Source organism: Dendronephthya gigantea, unplaced genomic scaffold (genome assembly GCF_004324835.1).
Source record: "Dendronephthya gigantea isolate DGI-Jeju-01 unplaced genomic scaffold, DenGig_1.0 000035F, whole genome shotgun sequence".
NCBI classification, from domain to species: domain Eukaryota; kingdom Metazoa; phylum Cnidaria; class Anthozoa; order Malacalcyonacea; family Nephtheidae; genus Dendronephthya; species Dendronephthya gigantea.
Window position 1 is genome coordinate 450,330 of NW_021163045.1, and position 17,859 is coordinate 468,188.

Below are 17,859 nucleotides of genomic sequence, written 5' to 3' on the forward strand. Positions count from 1 at the left end.
TCTGTAATTTACCCTGAAAACAAACATGACATATTATAAACTCAAATAATGCACATGAATAGGATAATATAACGTGTCAGTACTAAGTCTAAGTGTTTGTTTGTCGCGAGCCGGAATGCGACGTCTAAATCAGTTTTCCCGTTTTCAATTAGTGCTAAAATTGTGAGAATATTTCCTTGGTTTTTATTTTTTTTCTCAAAATTTACCCCCGAAACAAACAAAACTATATCATAAAGTAAGTAAAAGTGGTTTAATCGACCAGTATACAACGTACTTGAACCGTAATCGAAGCTAATCTCAAGCGAGTATATAGTTGTGAAATTCTCAATAACATAACAAAATCGAAATTGCGGTTAAAAGTGTTTAGTCAAATCATAGCTAGTTAAAAAAACTCACGTTTTTACTTCCAGATCTGATCAACGATTTGTACCCTGGCGTATGTGAACATATGAGCACACGTACAAACGCGACACTTTAAATTCTAACCTGAACAAAATTGAATGAAGATTGTGGAACAGGTTCTCTTTTGCATTCGTCAGAATGATAATTCCATAAAACGTATCGTGTTGTCTAAATAGGCCTTAAAAATACTCCAAATGTTATGCACTGGGCTTTACATATTGCCTGGATGAAATGCGTGATTGGCATGTCAAATCACATGATCTGAAATGGTTAAGTTTTATTGGCTATTCCATGATCATGCCACAATATCTGAAATGGGTTAGGTTGCATGCAAGCTGAAAAGTCTATTAAAGGTAAATAAACAAGTTTGGATTCCGCTATATACCATACATCAGAATATCTTCTAATCATCTCTGGGAGATAATTACATAATTTAGGACCTAATAGATTACTTGGTGATAATTAAATAGTTAAGAAAAGAGGATGTTAATAGTATATGTTGTAAAAACGCATTATAAGTTATAACTTACCAATATTATATATATATATATATTCGCCATTTTCATGGTATGGCCAGAGTATTTTGGAAAAAAATTTTGATGGCGAACAAAATTTATTGATAAATAAATTCAGTATACAACCATTCATTATTTGAATATTTACGTTAATTACAAATATAAGATTTGTGATGACATGCAATGCACTAACTAGATTAGACTAATTTTGGAAGTAAGATTAAGATAAGATAAGATAAGTATAGATTGAAGTAAGTATGGATCTCGAAAACTGAAGCGCTTTTATAAAAAACTTACAGTTAGCTATATATATGGTATTGTATAGTTATATTTATTGTTTCAATTGTAGGCTATATTGTATCATGCATATACCGGCTGTCCTAAAAAAACCGGAACCCGTATATTCAAATCGCTGAAATTATCATTCACTATATGCAGTATGATTATTATACACAATAATTGAATAAAGTTCGTAGGATTTTATGTAGTTTGTAGATCCAAGATAACACGCAAAAACGGGGGAAATAAGAATGTTCATCTGCGGATTTCGTCTTAATGCCTAAATAGTTATAATGTAAACGGATTCCGCGGTTGTTTTGGACAGCCGACGTGTACCATGCACATATATCTCAGCTTTCGTAATAAAATTCTGGCATTTATTGCTGATTAGGGCTGGTTTTCATTTAGTTTGTAATTGTCGTGAACAAGGCATTTTCGCGGATGTGAAATAGTCCGCTCAGAAATTTGTCGTTATTGTTGACTAGTACATAAACACAAAGCAAAATCCTTATGCAATTTCGTAAGACAGTTTCGACTAAATGAAACTATAGCCCTAAAACGTTATCTCGTGCACAATATACTTAGAGATTCAGACCCTTGTTGATTATAACTATACTATATAATAGAATAGAGAGTGAAAGTCTTAGCAGTTGCACGCTGTACAGCCCTATATATACTACATTCATCCCAGCCATGCAGCAGCATTCGTAACTAATTTCTGACATTTAGTATAGTCAAAAGGTTAATCTCATGCACGATATGCTTAGAGGTTCAGACCCACTTGAGTATTAATACTGTAATGAAGAGATTGAAAGTCTTAGCAGTTGTACGCTATAAATAGGCCTATAGTATATTTATCCCAGTTTCCATAAGTTAACTAATTTGTGGCATAACCTAAATAATTTGTGGCACAAGGTTAATCCCATGCACAAAATGCTTAGAGGTTCAGACCCTTACTTCTTTATTGGAATAGAGATTGAAAGTCTTAGCTGTGGTACAATATATATAGGCCATTATTATTCATCTCAGTATTCTTAATTGTTGAGTGGTTCATCTCCACATATAATGCTTTAGAGGTTCTGACCCTTAACTGATTATTCGTAACGGAATAAAGACATTGAAAGTCTTTGCAGCTGTAGGCGTTGCCACCTATATTACTCATCTTAGTCTTAGTGCTTGCATCTTGAAGCTCAGTATCCGGGCCAGTTGTTCAAAGCTAGGTTAGCGCTAACCCTGGGTTAAATGTTAATCCAGTGTTTTAGTTTATGTGCTTGTGAAAGACTGTTCTTTACAAGACTTTAGAAGATATGACTTCTATCAGTCCAGGAAATATTTATGATATAAAGATTTGCTCTTACCCAGGGTTAGGCTAACCGCGGCTTTCGAACAACCGGCCTCTGTACTGCATCGTGAGGTTCGGACCTTTCGAAAAGTGATTTAAAATCTTATAGTAATTTTACGGTATACTATGATATATAAATACTGATAACAAATGAAGGTGGCCCCTACTTTCCTGAGGGAGAATTGGACGCGACTCGTAACTAGACAGTTTTTTCGAATAAAATGAATTAGATCGTGAGAGAAATACGTAAGCTATACGGAGAAAGATGATTATCTTTTAACAACGTTCAAGATTATTTTAACCCGCTCGAAATCTATTTGATTCTGAAAACTGAAAAATTCCGAAAAATCGTGTCGCTTTACCAAATCCCCCTAGTGGAAAATAGCCTTCATCAACAAAGTTAATATATAGAATATATAAAAAAGCAAATATATAAAATTATATTACAAACTTTCGATAAACGTGAAGATTAAACTCCGGGTATTTATCCCCCAAAGCTGCGTCTACGGGAATTCGAGGTAGACGTTTGGTCGCCTTTAGCAAAGCTTTCTTGACAGATTGGACAACGTCTTCTACATAAGATACAGTAAATACAGTTGACGGGTGATTAAGTCGTATAAAGTCATAAAGTTATCCTGTGATTTGTTAGTCGACGGTTCGAATAATTTTGATATTTGGTAGAAAATGGCTATTGCACAGCTAAAAATATACAGAGTGAAGTTTTGATTAGTTTACAAGATATCTATATATACATAGCAAAAAATGAATTTCTTAAGAAATTTAATTTTCTTTCTTTAAGAAAAATATTTATTACGCGACTCTCACTGAGACTGCTTGAGTGTATAATTTTAGTTTCAATTTGCTCTCCAGATAATTTGAAAAAGTTATAAAATTGCAGGTGAGGCAGAATTTCAGAAAGTACAAACAAATTTACTTGTTATGATGATGCGAGATATGCAAATGATCATGCAGGATAACTATATCTATTTCGTATAAACTTTGCTTACCTTCCATTCCTCCTGATCTGATTCTCGCATTCCCTGTGCACTCTATGAGAACATGGCAATGTTTGATATCCAGTGAATGCATCCTACGAAAACAGAAGAAAAAGGATTGTTTCATATAGTTATTTATCCTTTTCTACGTATCATTACACTAGTCTCATGAAATGGATGAGCTAAAGATATATATAAATCTGATTGGCTGAGTAGCGTCTTAATGAAAAATTCGCCATTTTCATGTGCATGCAATTTAACACTGTTATTTTTAGGGAGTTATTTTAACACCAAAAAAGGGGTCAAAAAAAAAGGTTCAAAATGAGTAGCTTTTTGGAGTAACAAATAACTCCACTTCTGGTGTTATAATTTAACACCGCTTTTGGAGTTAATTTAACTCCAATTCTGGACTTAAAACATAACTCCATTTTTGGAGTTAAACACATTTAACACCGTTTTAGGTGTTAGGCCGGTTTTCTACTATATAGGTAAATTACTTCGATCGAAGGAAATTTTTCGCTTGATTTTCTTTTCAATTGTGATCTATCCAGTAAATCTGCCTCGGTTTAATTTCACAATTGAAAAGATAAATAAATTGAGCGAAATATTCCGTTCCATCGAAGATTTCTACCTATAATACCGATCGAGTCAACAAACAATGCAGCACAAATATCGTTATTATATTATTATAATATTGAATACATGAGATCAATTACATTTCTGTTTGAGTACAGCAAGTCAACTACGCATTAAAGGAATTGCTTCTATAGTATAGCTCTTTAATACTTTTTATTTACACTTTAACACACATGCACATTTGCAAAAAATTTAGAAAATGTTTTTAAGTGGAGTACCATGCATGCCTAAAACATAATGGTATAGTCATTAAGACACTGGTTGTTCAGTTCTACTAGAGTTCTACTAAGCTAAGACTCACTCTACCAAGATGATGACCTGGCTGTATAAGCAATACTGATCCACGTTTCTTCTTTTACAATTTTCCTCGTAGTAAAATTTTCGGAGGTTTCCTGTTGTGCCAATTGCACGAAACGAGTCTTCAATCTACGAACAAATAGAAAAATTGCATGTATATGAGTGTAAATTCGAGTAGTGTGCTTTGTATGCATATAACAGAGCACATTGTTCAACAGACCTTCAAAATCTATATGTTCTATGTGATCCACAATGCAAACATACTCAAACAAATAAGCAGAAACATGTGAGTATAAGGAAGGAATAATTTCAAGTAACTTAGGCTTAGCTAATATAAAAAGAATAGGAAAAAAATTCCACATACCTAGATTTACTGCATCATGGTAAGTTGCTTCGTCCATTGAGAATTGAACAGTTATTTTGGGGTTGTTTTCAACATCGTTTCGCTAGGTTAGGGCCTGGTTAGGGCTTTCTTGTATTGAAATTTGTGTTTGAGTTTCCCATTGGCATTGCTTCTTCTACCCTCTACCGGGCATTGTGGACTTCTGTCCTTCTACTGCTTCTAAAGATACGAATTCGAATTGTTTATAGACTATTAAAATATCCCAGGAACTTTAAGGTAAATATCGGAGGCTCGCGATATCATGTATTCATGCTGATCAGAAACAAAAAAATACTTCGCCGTCAGTTTTGCGACTGAAAAACTCTTTTGGCAACAGCCCCACAGAAAAAATAAATCGACCAGCATCAAAAATTATAGAAACAACTATTTGAAAAACATTTTAGAATCAAACTATAAGAATCTTGCAATAAATTTGTCTGTTTTTGCAGGCCAAGTTAACACAATAAAAAGGCGGGAAGACTAAATGCAAGAAAAACTTCAAATATTTACCTTAAAATAGCTCGCACTAGTCGCCAAATCCAGCTTTTCGCATCCAAAATCGCAAGTCCTCTACTAAGTTTACAATTTTCGAATGAAAAGTACCGAGAAAGAGAACTTTTTACGGAGCGAGCGCGGCTTCGTGTGTACTTTGCAAATATTTCGCCAAGAAAGACCCGGCCACTGAGCTGTATAAAGACCTGAAGTCTTAGCATAGGTGTCCCTGGCAATTCAACCCACATCATGAGGTTTTCTTTTTCTTGATTAGTTGACTCAGTTTGTCTTGATTTTAAAATCAACTGTCAAAATTTAAAATGAAAGTTAATGTTAGGATACTATCAGTAATTTTTTGCTTTATTAATTTATGAACATATTCTGTGGTACCTAACAAACACTTATTTCTTCAGTTTAATTAATCTATGATTTGATGTTGTTGGTGATTTTGTATAAATGTTATTGAGGTCTCCAAGTGGGACAATGGAAAAGACATATAAATTAATTTTTTTCATACATGAAAATTTAACTTTCATGAGCCCTCAAGATATTAATTCAAAAGGTCAAATTTTTTAAAATTGATTTCTGATTAAAACCTGCCTTGCAATACATATTGTGTATAATTATAGCTCTAAATTATCTGCACAGTTTAATGCTTGATTCACATGATCTGCACTGTTCAATGCATGGTTCTTTGACAGATAATATTAACACAAAATAGTTTTTTCAAAAAATTGTATTTATAGCCTTATGAATATATATAGCTTCATAATCATATATAACATGTTTAAGGGTCAGTTTTGAGAGATGTATTACTTAAAATTTTGTAGCATAAAAGACCACATTTGATATGGAAGACTGCAAATCACCAAGCTTTTAAATGCCACTTAACTCTCACATATATATGTTATCCAAAAATGCACCAATCAAATGTTTATAGCACTTCTTGGTTGTGTAAATAGCTAATGTGCATTTGAGCATTACACTCAAATATTGACCACCTTTCAGACAATTATTAAAAAGAACCAGGAATGGATATTACAATGTCCCATATTACCTGGTTATTTTAAGGTGATCCTGAATATAAAAATAAAGAAGATTCATTGCAAAATAATTAACAAAAAACAGGAAAATTTTTATTATTTGATTTATTATAAACTAAAATAAACAAGCATGCTTGGATTTCTTGCACATAAAGAGGTTAAAAATAGTTTTATTGAATAATTCATGAATAAATCATGTTTTAAAGTACCAAAAATATAAACCTGGAGAATTCGCATTTCCATAAATATATCAAATGAGCTCTTTTATATAGTTTGTTTGAAAATTTGATTTCGAAAAACTTCAATTAAGGCCTTCCAGGCTAGAACTACAAGACCGTAAGTTATGATATTTTTAATGCGCTGAATACCTTATATAATAATGCGCTATACGATGTATAACGATCGGTTGTCAATGCTTTACTCCAGCCGATCGACCATGTATTTCGCTATTTAATGATTGATTCTATGACATTTATCGTTATAAACTTACCAGAACTATCCGAGGCAATCTTTTCATCACGTATTCTGATGTAGTAAATGATTTCAATACAAGATTTTGTTCAATTTCAATAAAAATTATCATTAACGCGATGTGCATCACCAATCTTCACTCCTTGTTTTCAAATCTCCATTATGAATATATAATGAGAGGAATTTAACTCCAAAAATGGAGTTAATTTCTCTAACCCCTCTAGATGGGATTATTTTTGCATACTAATCAACGTTCGAAGACCTCGTTACTCCACGGAGGAGTTAATATAACTCTAAAAGTGGTGTCAAAATAGCACCAAAATTTAACACCCCGAAAAATGAAATTTGGGGGTGTTAAAATAACTCCCTGAAAATAACAGTGAAGTCATCAGTCTGGATGTTTTTAGACAGAAAGAGATATAGCACCATTTATTCTGTTCAAAAAATTCTATAAAAGATCTAAAATCAGGCAGAAGGAGCAGCATTCAAATGCTCGTCTGATAAACCAAAATGAATTAAACGCCATATTTCTTCTGAATATGTGCACAATTAGAAGCCTGGGCTATAAATACAGGCACAAGTATGTGATAAACAGGTTCGTTAAACAAGTTTGTGTGATATTGTCCCCCGAGCGATAATCTGATATCACCTAGCATGCATTGATAACCAATACCCATTTATACGCGATCATGCATGGAAACAGTCGCTATATAAGTATTACAAACCCAGTTTTAATTTCTTTTCCCACATGCATGCATACGTGTTAACACAGAAAACGCGACGAACATGCACATACCTGTGAACAAACGCAACATTTCTCATGCCCGGATTCCTCGGGACATACGTGACTCTCGCGCTGTTCTTCGAAGCAAACATCGCAGATATCGCAATGAAACGAACGATCTTTGTGAATTCTATAATACGAACAAACATTGCTAAGAATTACAAAATATAATTTATATTATTTCGATCAGGGATAAAAAGACAGGAAGTCGGTATACTAGGTTGCTGCGTCCTAACTTTTTATAAACTTCGCCTGAATCATTTTGGATAGCTAAAGAATGTTATACCTTTGAAAAATCTCATGACCGGCTTAATTGTTAGACATTAAATCAACTTTAAACCGTTTATTATACGAACATTCAGGAAAGTGATGTGTCAATCTCACAATATTTTCTTTTTTAAAAACATTTTTCACGATATGAGGGTTAAAGGCATTTTTTATGTTCTTTTGGTCATGCGCTAACAACTGGACAAGTTTTGCTTCATACTGAGCCAACAAATTTGAACAAAGTGAAAAATCTCGTCCAGAATTCAACAGCCAAAAATAATGTGAGATTTACCTGCAAACTCCACACTTATCGCAATGATATGTTCCACTCTCTTTTCCTGTGAGGTGTTTACACGTTACACAATAGTAGTCAGCGAATTTCGCATCGCAATGGGAACAAGATTGACTAACCTATAAATAAAGAACATGACGATCATTGCTAAAGATATTCGCTGTGTCATTATGTAAATACAGAACGGAAACAAGTCACGTGCACTCCATATAGTACTGTTTCATAATTCATACTGTTTCCATACTATGTCCATACTATATTTTATATTAGTTTTATAAACTAATTGACACTGAGTTATAAATTAATATTATAAACCTTTATACTATTCCCTACTATTCCCTACTATATTTACACTATTTCCATAATATGGGTTTGATAAAAAGTTTCCAGGGAAACGTTATCTGATTGGTCATCAAATATCACAAATCCGGGGTGGGGGAAAGTTGTGACTTGTGAGATATGAGCACTTGAAGTCATAATTTTCTCGTATGCATAGTTTTGGTTATTAACTTATTTTGAGTGAGACCAGATCAGACTTTACAACGCATTAAAATGTACCTGTTGCACTTTACGACACTTCGCACACTTCACCATCGAAATTTCACGTGATTTACGACTTTTGTTCCCACACAGGCTTTGGTTGTTATGACAACGGTGGCATGGCCAAAAGTCATCGCAGCATTCGAACTTTACATAACACTTTCGTTGGAAGTGGAAACACAGGCTTAACTCTGTAGAGAACTCCCCTGTTTTCGAAACAAGAAGTATAGCGTTAATAAATTCAGCGAGAATTATGTTTGTTATAGTTACGTATTGGTGCAAGAGTGGTAATTCTATACCTAAAATGTTGAGGTTTGAAATTATCAATTTTCAAATTGCAAGTGGAAAATTGGTGTGCCTATTTGCAAGCAGTTATGTGGCAACTGATTGTTGACCGAGCGTCTTAGGACCAAGCGACTTTTGTATGGAGCAAACCCCATGCAAAAACTTCGGTCTAATACTTCACAGTACAGACCGAACGAACGAAGTCAGTATACGGTTTATTTAACATATGGCTGAACTGCGAGAGACATCTGGGTCCTGATATGGAACGGACCACAGACTGGATATGGTTTTCGCACCGCTTGTCAACCAACCAGTTAAAGATTTTGAAAAGCCATATAATAACAATACTTGTACCTGTAACAGTGCCATCAAACGGAGAAACCATTCGATTGGCTGATAAATTTGACGAAGAACTGGGTTTTGGGCGGAAGGAAGTCTGTTCTTCCAATAGTGGATCGTTGGTGTTCTCCGAATTTCCTGATGTTCCAGGATTTCTGTCTTGACCGCTCATTACTGGAGTACGATTTTCGGATTTTTTCATACGCCTATGTACGGCTCTTTGAACTGAGTAAAGAGACCTGCAATCACCTTCGAGAAATTTGTCGACAATATGGACCAACTCAATTCTACCTTCCGATTGAAAATAATCTTTCATTGGACTTAACTCGGAAACTTTCAGTCGCGAGAGAACTTGAGCAGCATTTCCAGATTTTACTGAAAATTCCTCCTCGGCCCAGCTCGTAAACTTGTTATCATCCCTGGCAGAAAGGTTCCCGATAATGAGTTCTTGAAAAAGGGGGAAATCGGGCAGGTTTTTTGTCATCTGGCTTTCATCTTCGATATACGGTTTATGCAAACTTGCCGGAACTCGTGATTCAGTAAAAGAAACCTACGAAAAGAATAAAACGAACGATCAAATAAGTGGAATAAGAAAAAATCACGCAATTTGAAATTATCGTTCTCAATTTCAAAACGTTGCTCCCAAACAATCTTTTTTTTATCAACCTATAGATTTCCGTCAAAGAAGCAACTTATTTAGTCTAACGTATATATTCACAACTGGGACTATGGTCAAAACCATGTCACTATGTCTCCCACTATTCATTTTTATATATCGAAAAAATTGCTCATAAAATTTTATTGTTGTCTTTGTGTCTCTCCTGTTGATATTTGAGATCTATATCTGCCATGTAAAAGCTCTGGGTTTTGAAAATTGAAACTTTACAACTTTTTCATTTATTTTACATCATTACTTTTTATTAGACCTAAAACAATCTATATTGAAAAAAACACTGCACTTGGAACGGACGCTTTACCTCATTATGTGCTGGTCCTTCACGACATATGTGATTTCCATAATGTTGTATGTCCATACAGATTCCACAGGTATCACAATGGCACGAACGCTCTCTGTTCAAAACATATACAATTGCATGGTCAGTTCACTAAGATTGGATATTTTATTTTTAGATAATATTAGATTTTTACAAAATATAACTTCCCAGAGGGTTTGAGTAGGAACTATCGGGTAATGATAGGCTTTGTAAAACTGAAAGGGGGGTCCTTTAGGATGACTCTCGCCCGGCTTTTACATTGGAGATATCGATGGTTAAAGAAGGATAGCAGTGATAAATGGTAATAGAGACCTGCTTCAGAAAATGATACCTGCAAACTCCACATTTATCACAATGATAAGGCACATCCTCCTGGCCACAGAAATGTTTACATTCTCGACAATAATACGGTGCGAACTTTTTTCCACAACCGGAACAGCGATGACTAACCTAAATAATCAATAAAGAATGTCCATTTTTCAGCCGAGTTCTAAATATGTCGTCGAGAGTTTTAATGGTGGCCGATGACGAAAGAAATTAAAAATAAACCGCTTTACACATCAGTGACCACTGATGATATGTAATGATGTTATATTATGTAACATTCAAGCCGATTATTGCCCATGAAATTTCTATCAGAGCTAACAAATATTTGATAAATAGTTATTTGACGACGCATATCTACCTGTTGAACTTTACGACACTTGGCACACATCACTTGTACGGTTTCACTTGATCTAAGGTCCCTTCGACCACACGAGCTTCGGCTGTTGTGACAATGGTGGCACGACCAAAACCTGTTGCAACACCCAAACTTTACGTAGCATCTTCGTATGAAGTGCGAACATTGGTTCAAAGAGGTCCCTGAAGGCTCTAGAAGAGAAGTTCTTCTTCCAGGATCTGCTTAAAAGAAAAGGTTTATAATGGTAGATTCCCTTGTTTTTCATATGCTAGACATTATATTAGCTACAACCCTTTTAGTATACAATGTCTGGGGCCCAAATGACTGAACAAAATTTCTCATGCTGAAATATTTGAGGTTCAAATTAACAAAAAATTGTTACCAGTTTTACAATAGCCAATGTTCTTACCCACCTTAATGGACGACTTGCGCTTTAGACTAATTTTTTAAGGAAGTTACTAGAAGAAAATAAATCACCACAGCTAGAAAGATCTTACTTAAATTAGTGCAAATGCAAAGTACATAGTTTAGCTGCGAAATTTTGTAAAATACGGAAAATATAGCCATGCGAAGTTGGCATATTTTGTATACTTTTGTATTACGTGCAGAAATTTGTAACTAAATTAGTTGCAAACCTCCAGCCATAATACAAAAGTATACAAAAATCGCCAACTTCGCATGGCTGTATTTTCCGTAATTCACCACAACTCACAGCCAAACTTGGCAGTTTTACTAATTTTAGTAAGCTATTTCAGAAAATGTCCTTTTTATCGCCAATGTTAGAAATTAGTCTAAAGCGTAAGTTGTCCATAACAGGGTCAGGTTTCATCCCCGTAGGTATTAGGCGTTCATCATTAGGGCTTTTGGCCTAGGTTAAACGTTGTATTTTGGTCGCGTCGAATGCAATTCAAACAGATAATGAGATGATAACGAAGCTTAATGAGGATTATCATCTTATTATAATATATTGTTTGTATTGCATTCGATGCGACCAAAATGCGACGTACAACCTAGGCCTAAGCTCTGGAAATAGCGTACCATTCCAGATTACCTTTTTATTTTGAAACATGGCATCGACCGAACAAAGGTTTTTGCGGCAAGTTAAGGCGAACGTATAAAACACTTGGGCGGCGTTTGTGACGAATTTTCTTGGCGGCAAATACAACTAAAAGACAATGGGTAAAGAGATGACAAGCCAAACAAGGTCTACCTTACCTGTAGAAGGGTCATCGGGCAGTATGGCCGATGTTGCTGTATGTGGATTTCCGTCTTCACCGCTAACAAGGATCGTTTCTGGTTTTATAAGCCTTGTTAGATTTGAATTGGGTAAGAGGTACTCGCGCTGATGAAATAGATCAATCGTATGCACCAATTCATATTTATCGATGGTCACGAAGTAAAGTCTTAGGCAACTGAGATCTGAAACACTGATGATGCCTCTTTCATCAAGTTTAAAAAGCACATCGGTAGCATTCTCGAGATCTTCATCTAAAAATTCCTTGGCCAAGTCTTGCACCTCCTCCTCCTTCCCCAAATTTTTTGAGATAAAGTTTAAAACCAAAATGTATGTTTGTTGTAATTCAGATTCCAATAAAGTATTGGGAACATCGCCAACCGAGGCCGAATTCTTTTGTATCTCCTCTCCACTCATGGTAAAAGCAGTCTGAAAAATAGAAAAATGTATTTAGAATTGCATGAATTATAACTTTAATTTCTATCGGAATGAATATTTAAATGAAAAAAACTCTTTTTCATGAATGTGTTTAGGAGGATGCATCATTACAAGTAGCGCGTAAGAGTAAAACCACTGAGTAAAACTCGAAATCCATTTTATTTAAGGTGACTCTAGTATGAAAAAAGCAAAAGAAATTTGTGAACACCCAGCTTTAACATTCCTGGTGGCCTGCTCTATAATTGGTCAAGAAGCAAAAAACAATTTTGACGTCAAAATAACGCCACTGGTCTTTTTTGGCAATGATAGTTACGACTGACCAAGGCACAACCTGGTTTGTTTTTAATTTTTTATTAATGATATAAATATCTCATTTTTGATGTACAATACGTGCGAAGATGTTTATGTATATGTCATGCAAAGCTGCCGAAGATCAGTATATCACATTTTACGAACTTATCAAACACGTCATAAACTAGTTTACTCTAGTATAGGTCAGCGACGCGCTCCCTTTTTCGACTGAAGTTTTTTATACCAGTGGTTTTATACCAGTGTCTATTTTAGTGTTATCCATATGTTTAAATGTATGGATGGACGAGCATTGCTATATGTCGAGAAAATTTGGAGCGGATGTTTTACAGAATGGCATGTCATTTATATATTTAGATCTCAATAAAAAAGTGCACTCTTTAATAACTTTAATTATCCTGTTTGGAGAAAAGTTTTTAGTTTTCAGAACCTGTAAATTAAATAAAGGATCGGTTGGTCAGTGGTTAATACCATGACAAAGGAGTTCCATTTCTATCGACCGGTGGACCAGTGGCGTCCAGTCCTACAAGCGCTTGCGGCGTCCGCAAAGGGGAAAGTCCGCCATGTTTTTTTACTTCTGTCTGCCAGAGACCGTCGTTCTCTACTGAATATGTAACTGAAGGCTGAAGCCACAGAAAATAAATAAATATATTTAATCATCCATGGTAAAGCTCAGTCATCAGTGTCACAGTGTGCCGAAAATGGCGACGAATTTTGCCGAAGGGACCGATGAAGAAATGTATAATTTTAAAGACAGAATTTCAAGGTAAAAAGTCAAAACGTCGTTTTATTTTTCACACAATTGTATACAGATATGTGATGGTTTACGAAAGTGTATTTCCTACAAGAAATACGTTTTCTTGCATACTGCAGGTTTCCTTTGGTGAGTGTATAATTTTATCTTTTTTAATCCAGTCAAACAGATGTTTATTTTAATATTTTTGCTTTCCACACCATTAAGGCCTCACAAGTAAGCTGGCCTCTAAGTAAGCAATTTGTTTTCCACTACCTAGGCAACACCAGACAGTGAGGGTGCATGCCAACAGTCACAAGTTCTAGCAGGACAGGCCTCACAAGTAAGTCGGCTTCTAAGTAAGAAAATGAACAACATACAATTGTGCCATGGTGGCTAAAAACCCATATAGGATAATGGAGATGGACTACAGGAGGAGGGATCTACTGCAAAGCATTCTCAACAGCTAATGTAAGTAAATGGCACCAGACCGGATGCAAGCAATAAGCCCACAGATTGTGGTTTATCACAAAATACAAGCTCTGATACAAGATCTGATACAAGTAATAGGCCAACAGATCATCAGTTTATCATGAAATTGCTAAGTTTGAAACCAAGCAATTTCACAGCAAAAGTTGAAACTCAAATCAGTTGATACTAGGGTACTTGGTCAAAAAAACCCTTAAGCAAAATCACAGATGCTGCCTTAAGAAAATGCCAGTTTAGGTTCTCTTAAAAGAACAGAAACACACAAAACAATAAAAAAAATCAAATTATACAATGCAGAACACAATTTGCAATATATGCTGGCCATATGGACTTTGACTACAGTTTTAATCCTTGCTCTAACTAGAACCCGACTCAAATGTCATAGCACAAACAGCCGAAATAAATTCCAGAGGCCAAAGTAATAAAATGGGCTATAATATGTAAACATATAACAAGTTCAGTGGGGGGGGGGGTAATGACCTATGCACATTATTAGAATTAAATCACTACCCTATTACTTAGGAAATGGTATCACCTAATAAGTCTGCCACAAAGCAATATGGTTGCACTATTCACACTTCTGCAAATTCCAAGCCAGACACACACAAAATTAAAAACCCAAGACAACCCATGCAACATTGTGCAATAACTAGACTAGCAGCATGTAAGTAGTAAGCTTTATGTATCCTATCCCAAACACATAACATCACAACATGCAAAAAGAAACAAATTTAATGTTACCAACACTCACAAGATAACTGAGAGGCATAATAACAATGGATACTGGAGAGCTATGTGCAGCAATATATATTAGTATAAAATTTTGGGCTATAGGTCTACAAAAATGCCCTTTTTATAGCTTCCCAGAGTGGGGCATATATGATTGCAGAGTAATAACCATGAAACAATATGACATTGCATGCCATTGGCCACTACATAAAATGGCCAGGGAAGTGATGCAAAGCTGTCTATCATAAGATATGGTGGATGGTGTCACCCACAATAGAACCCAAATGAATAAACTGAGCAGAAATAATTGCATGTCTGTCATATAGAAGACTGGGGTGTATCAGGACTCTAACACATGCTTTATTGTAGGACAGAACTTATAGGCAGCAAAGAGCTATGAAAGGAAATGTATACTGTAGATGTTTGAGAAACTAACTACTATAAAGCCCACCATGTGAAGCTGAGATTGGCCTTTTCATTTTGTGATCTTGAAAAGCCACATTTATTTAATGTAGACATTCCTCACTTTTCAAAAAATTTTCAATTAGACTGGAATAAAATTTAGCCTGATGGTCAAAGTGAATGATTAAACCATTGTGACACAGCATGAAATTTCAACCCAAAAAAAATTTCCTGCCACTGATCAACACTTGCACATTTCTGTATGTATTGCTATCAAACAATCTCAAATATTTAGCAAATACGAGAGATATTCTATCGAGTTTTCGCAAATTGAATCTTTTAGCTCAAATCAGCGCCAAGTAATATTTGCCTGATTGTTATTGCTAATCAAGACAGCTATGTTATCTCAAGTCAACACAGATATAATGCTAATATGCTAATCAATACATATGAACATTTTACACAAATGATAACATTTATGGCCTATTTATGGGCTTTTGCTTGAGCAAATAGCGTTACGGGCATTGTATCATAACTGTAACCTCCTAGATAAGACAGAAGGTTCAAGCGATGTTTTATAAATAGATGTTTAAATGTTGCAAATTCAACTCAATTCCCAAGGGATTCCCCTGGTGTCTTGTGACATTTAGAAACAAATATTCTCCCAAATTTACGTTAAAAATGCGATTAACGGAATTAACACAAGGTCATGTAATTTTCTGAAGTATTTAGCTGAATACTAAAACATGAAGCGAGAATGGAATTCAAGTTATTGTATCCTATATTGTCGAACTTTTTTAGCCCAAAGCCATCACCTTTCGGCATTGGCATTGCCGATGTTTGTTGTCAAGTTCCTGTCAAAACACACTCGAGTCCTGAATCTACATGCTGAGCAACTTATTTCAGTACAATACCTTCAAATGTTGTCATATCCCTGGCGCTTTCACTCTTGCCAAAAGAAGAGAAGATAAACCTGGCCTCTCGCAAACGACCAACTCTTCCCTGAGCCTTCGATACATAAGACCGCTCAGAGGTATGGTCATGGATGAGAGGATATTAAGCAACCTCGTACCCAGGGTAGTTTCTTTGCGTTATAGCACGGGCAAGCCCGCAGCGTTGGCCGTGAAGCGTTGGATATTCAGCTCTGAGTTGGCAAAAACGGAGCTGGCTCCGCCGGATTCGAGTGAACCCAAAGCTGGAGCTGTGGCTTGTTTTCATGTTGGCTATGTATTCCATTTAGTTTACTCACAGTAGCTACGTAAACGTTTTTTTCCGCTCTCCCGTAATCCAGATTTCCAGTATTTCTGGCTTTACCAAGTTCTTGCTAACTTCACAATTTTTTTTCTATTTTTCTTCCCGTTGAGACCTGTATTTTCAACCAGTTCCTTTTTATGTGCAAACCGACAGAGTTGATGTAAATTTTTTCGTACTTTACTTTCTATCGAATCTTGATGAATGCAAATTATCTGCTGTGTTCTGACCCACAAACCCTTTCTTTTGTGTGTCCGCCATTGTTCTTTCTCTAATCGTAAGATATTTGTCAGTTCTCAGTTTGCTAATTCAATTCATTTACGGAAACAGCAAGTTGCATAGTCAAGAAATTAGCCAAATAAAAAAAATACTCTAAAGATAAACGTTTTGACCAAGTGTAATCATTAACGAACATGAAACTCACGTCCTTAGCCTGATAAGTTATTTTTCATCAGTTTGATTTAATATCTCAAAGGAATGTATTTAAGCTTTAAAAGTTAAAATATTACAGCCTTTTGTAAGTGGGAAAATTAAATATTTTAAAGGGGGGAGGTTACAGTCATTACTTACAGTTGCTTCTGCGCATCGCTTCTGCTCATAAAAATGAGAGTCTACTTGTTTCAAAATTGCTGAGTGAGTCAAATTTTGCATGTTTCGTATATCTCTGAATTTTAATCTCTCTCGTTTTTATTTAAAAGTATAGCGAACTAAAAGCGCGTCAAATATTGTGAATGTTCCTGATATTTTAGGAAATATACCGATTCGAATGTAAACAAAGCGTTTGTTTACATTACGGACTGTACCCCACCCTTAATATTAAATGTAGACAGGACCGCCATATTTACGTCATGCCTTCAAATCTAATTGCCATCATTACAATTGCCTTCAGTCTAATTGCCTTCAATCTAATTGCCTTCAGTATATTTGAGTGTACTCTCTATTTTATCTTTCATAACATAACTTTACTAGCAAAAAGTCACAAATGTAAAAATGTACTTTAGGACAAAGAATATATCATTATAGAATTAGTGTATCGGCATAGAACAACTTACATGTATAATTATTTGAAGCGTAAACTAATTAAATAGCCTAATTAAACTAATAATAATTAATAATGGTAATAGAACGAATAGGAGTGCAATTATTGCAAAAATCATACGAGTGTTGGAGGTTGATTTGAACTCACGCGTATGACTTTGGCATTGCACGACTTCATTTGCTCTGTTACTCGTTAAT

The 17,859-nt window shown here is 35.1% G+C and overlaps 2 protein-coding genes and 2 long non-coding RNA genes across 8 annotated transcripts in view; 2 read left to right on the forward strand and 2 right to left on the reverse strand.

Moving 5' to 3' along the window:
• The window catches only part of LOC114525582, a 37,821-nt gene extending 36,942 nt beyond the window's left edge, over positions 1 to 879 (forward strand). Inside the window, exon 9 of the long non-coding RNA XR_003687219.1 lies at positions 411 to 879. This is a non-coding gene — a long non-coding RNA (uncharacterized LOC114525582). The remainder of the gene's footprint in view (positions 1 to 410) is intronic.
• Positions 880 to 1,089: 210 nt separating this feature from the next.
• On the reverse strand, positions 1,090 to 16,368 carry LOC114525578. 2 transcript variants are annotated; one of them, XM_028546966.1, is made up of 11 exons: positions 16,287 to 16,368; positions 12,254 to 12,701; positions 11,042 to 11,256; positions 10,688 to 10,806; positions 10,339 to 10,432; positions 9,377 to 9,911; positions 8,756 to 8,943; positions 8,198 to 8,316; positions 7,651 to 7,768; positions 3,546 to 3,628; positions 1,090 to 3,110 (listed from the first exon to the last, which is right to left on the reverse strand). In XM_028546966.1, the coding sequence occupies exons 2-11, from the start codon at positions 12,687 to 12,689 to the stop codon at positions 3,023 to 3,025; spliced, it is 1,995 nt and encodes a 664-aa protein (XP_028402767.1). In that variant the 5' UTR covers positions 12,690 to 12,701; positions 16,287 to 16,368; the 3' UTR covers positions 1,090 to 3,022. The 2 variants fall into 2 exon arrangements, with proteins under 2 accessions (XP_028402767.1, XP_028402766.1); XM_028546965.1 differs by having other exon boundaries at positions 11,042 to 11,259.
• Positions 4,209 to 5,469, reverse strand: LOC114525581. Its single transcript, XR_003687218.1, has 3 exons — positions 5,359 to 5,469; positions 4,831 to 5,028; positions 4,209 to 4,595 (listed from the first exon to the last, which is right to left on the reverse strand). It is a non-coding gene; the product is annotated as an uncharacterized LOC114525581 (long non-coding RNA).
• Positions 13,582 to 17,859, forward strand: part of LOC114525579 (lysophosphatidic acid receptor 4-like) — a 38,810-nt gene continuing 34,532 nt past the window's right edge. Inside the window, exons 1-3 of one of the 4 annotated variants that reach the window (XR_003687215.1) lie at positions 13,582 to 13,785; positions 14,033 to 14,223; positions 16,174 to 16,288. The gene's annotated coding sequence lies outside the window, so the exon portion shown is untranslated. Of the gene's footprint in view, positions 13,786 to 14,032; positions 14,224 to 16,173; positions 16,289 to 17,859 lie in introns of those variants that run through there. The other 3 variants (XR_003687216.1, XM_028546967.1, XM_028546969.1) reach the window with 3 other exon arrangements.

Excerpts from the sequence above, each read along its gene's own strand:
- LOC114525578 (XM_028546965.1), bottom strand. The coding sequence starts at position 12,689 with ATGAGTGGAGAGGAGATACAAAAGAATTCGGCCTCGGTTGGCGATGTT. Across the intron at positions 9,912-10,338 it reads AAGGACCAGCACATAATGAG|GTTTCTTTTACTGAATCACG; the intron begins GTAAAGCGTCCG and ends TTCTTTTCGTAG. Across the intron at positions 3,111-3,545 it reads CAGATCAGGAGGAATGGAAG|AAGACGTTGTCCAATCTGTC; the intron begins GTAAGCAAAGTT and ends TATCTTATGTAG.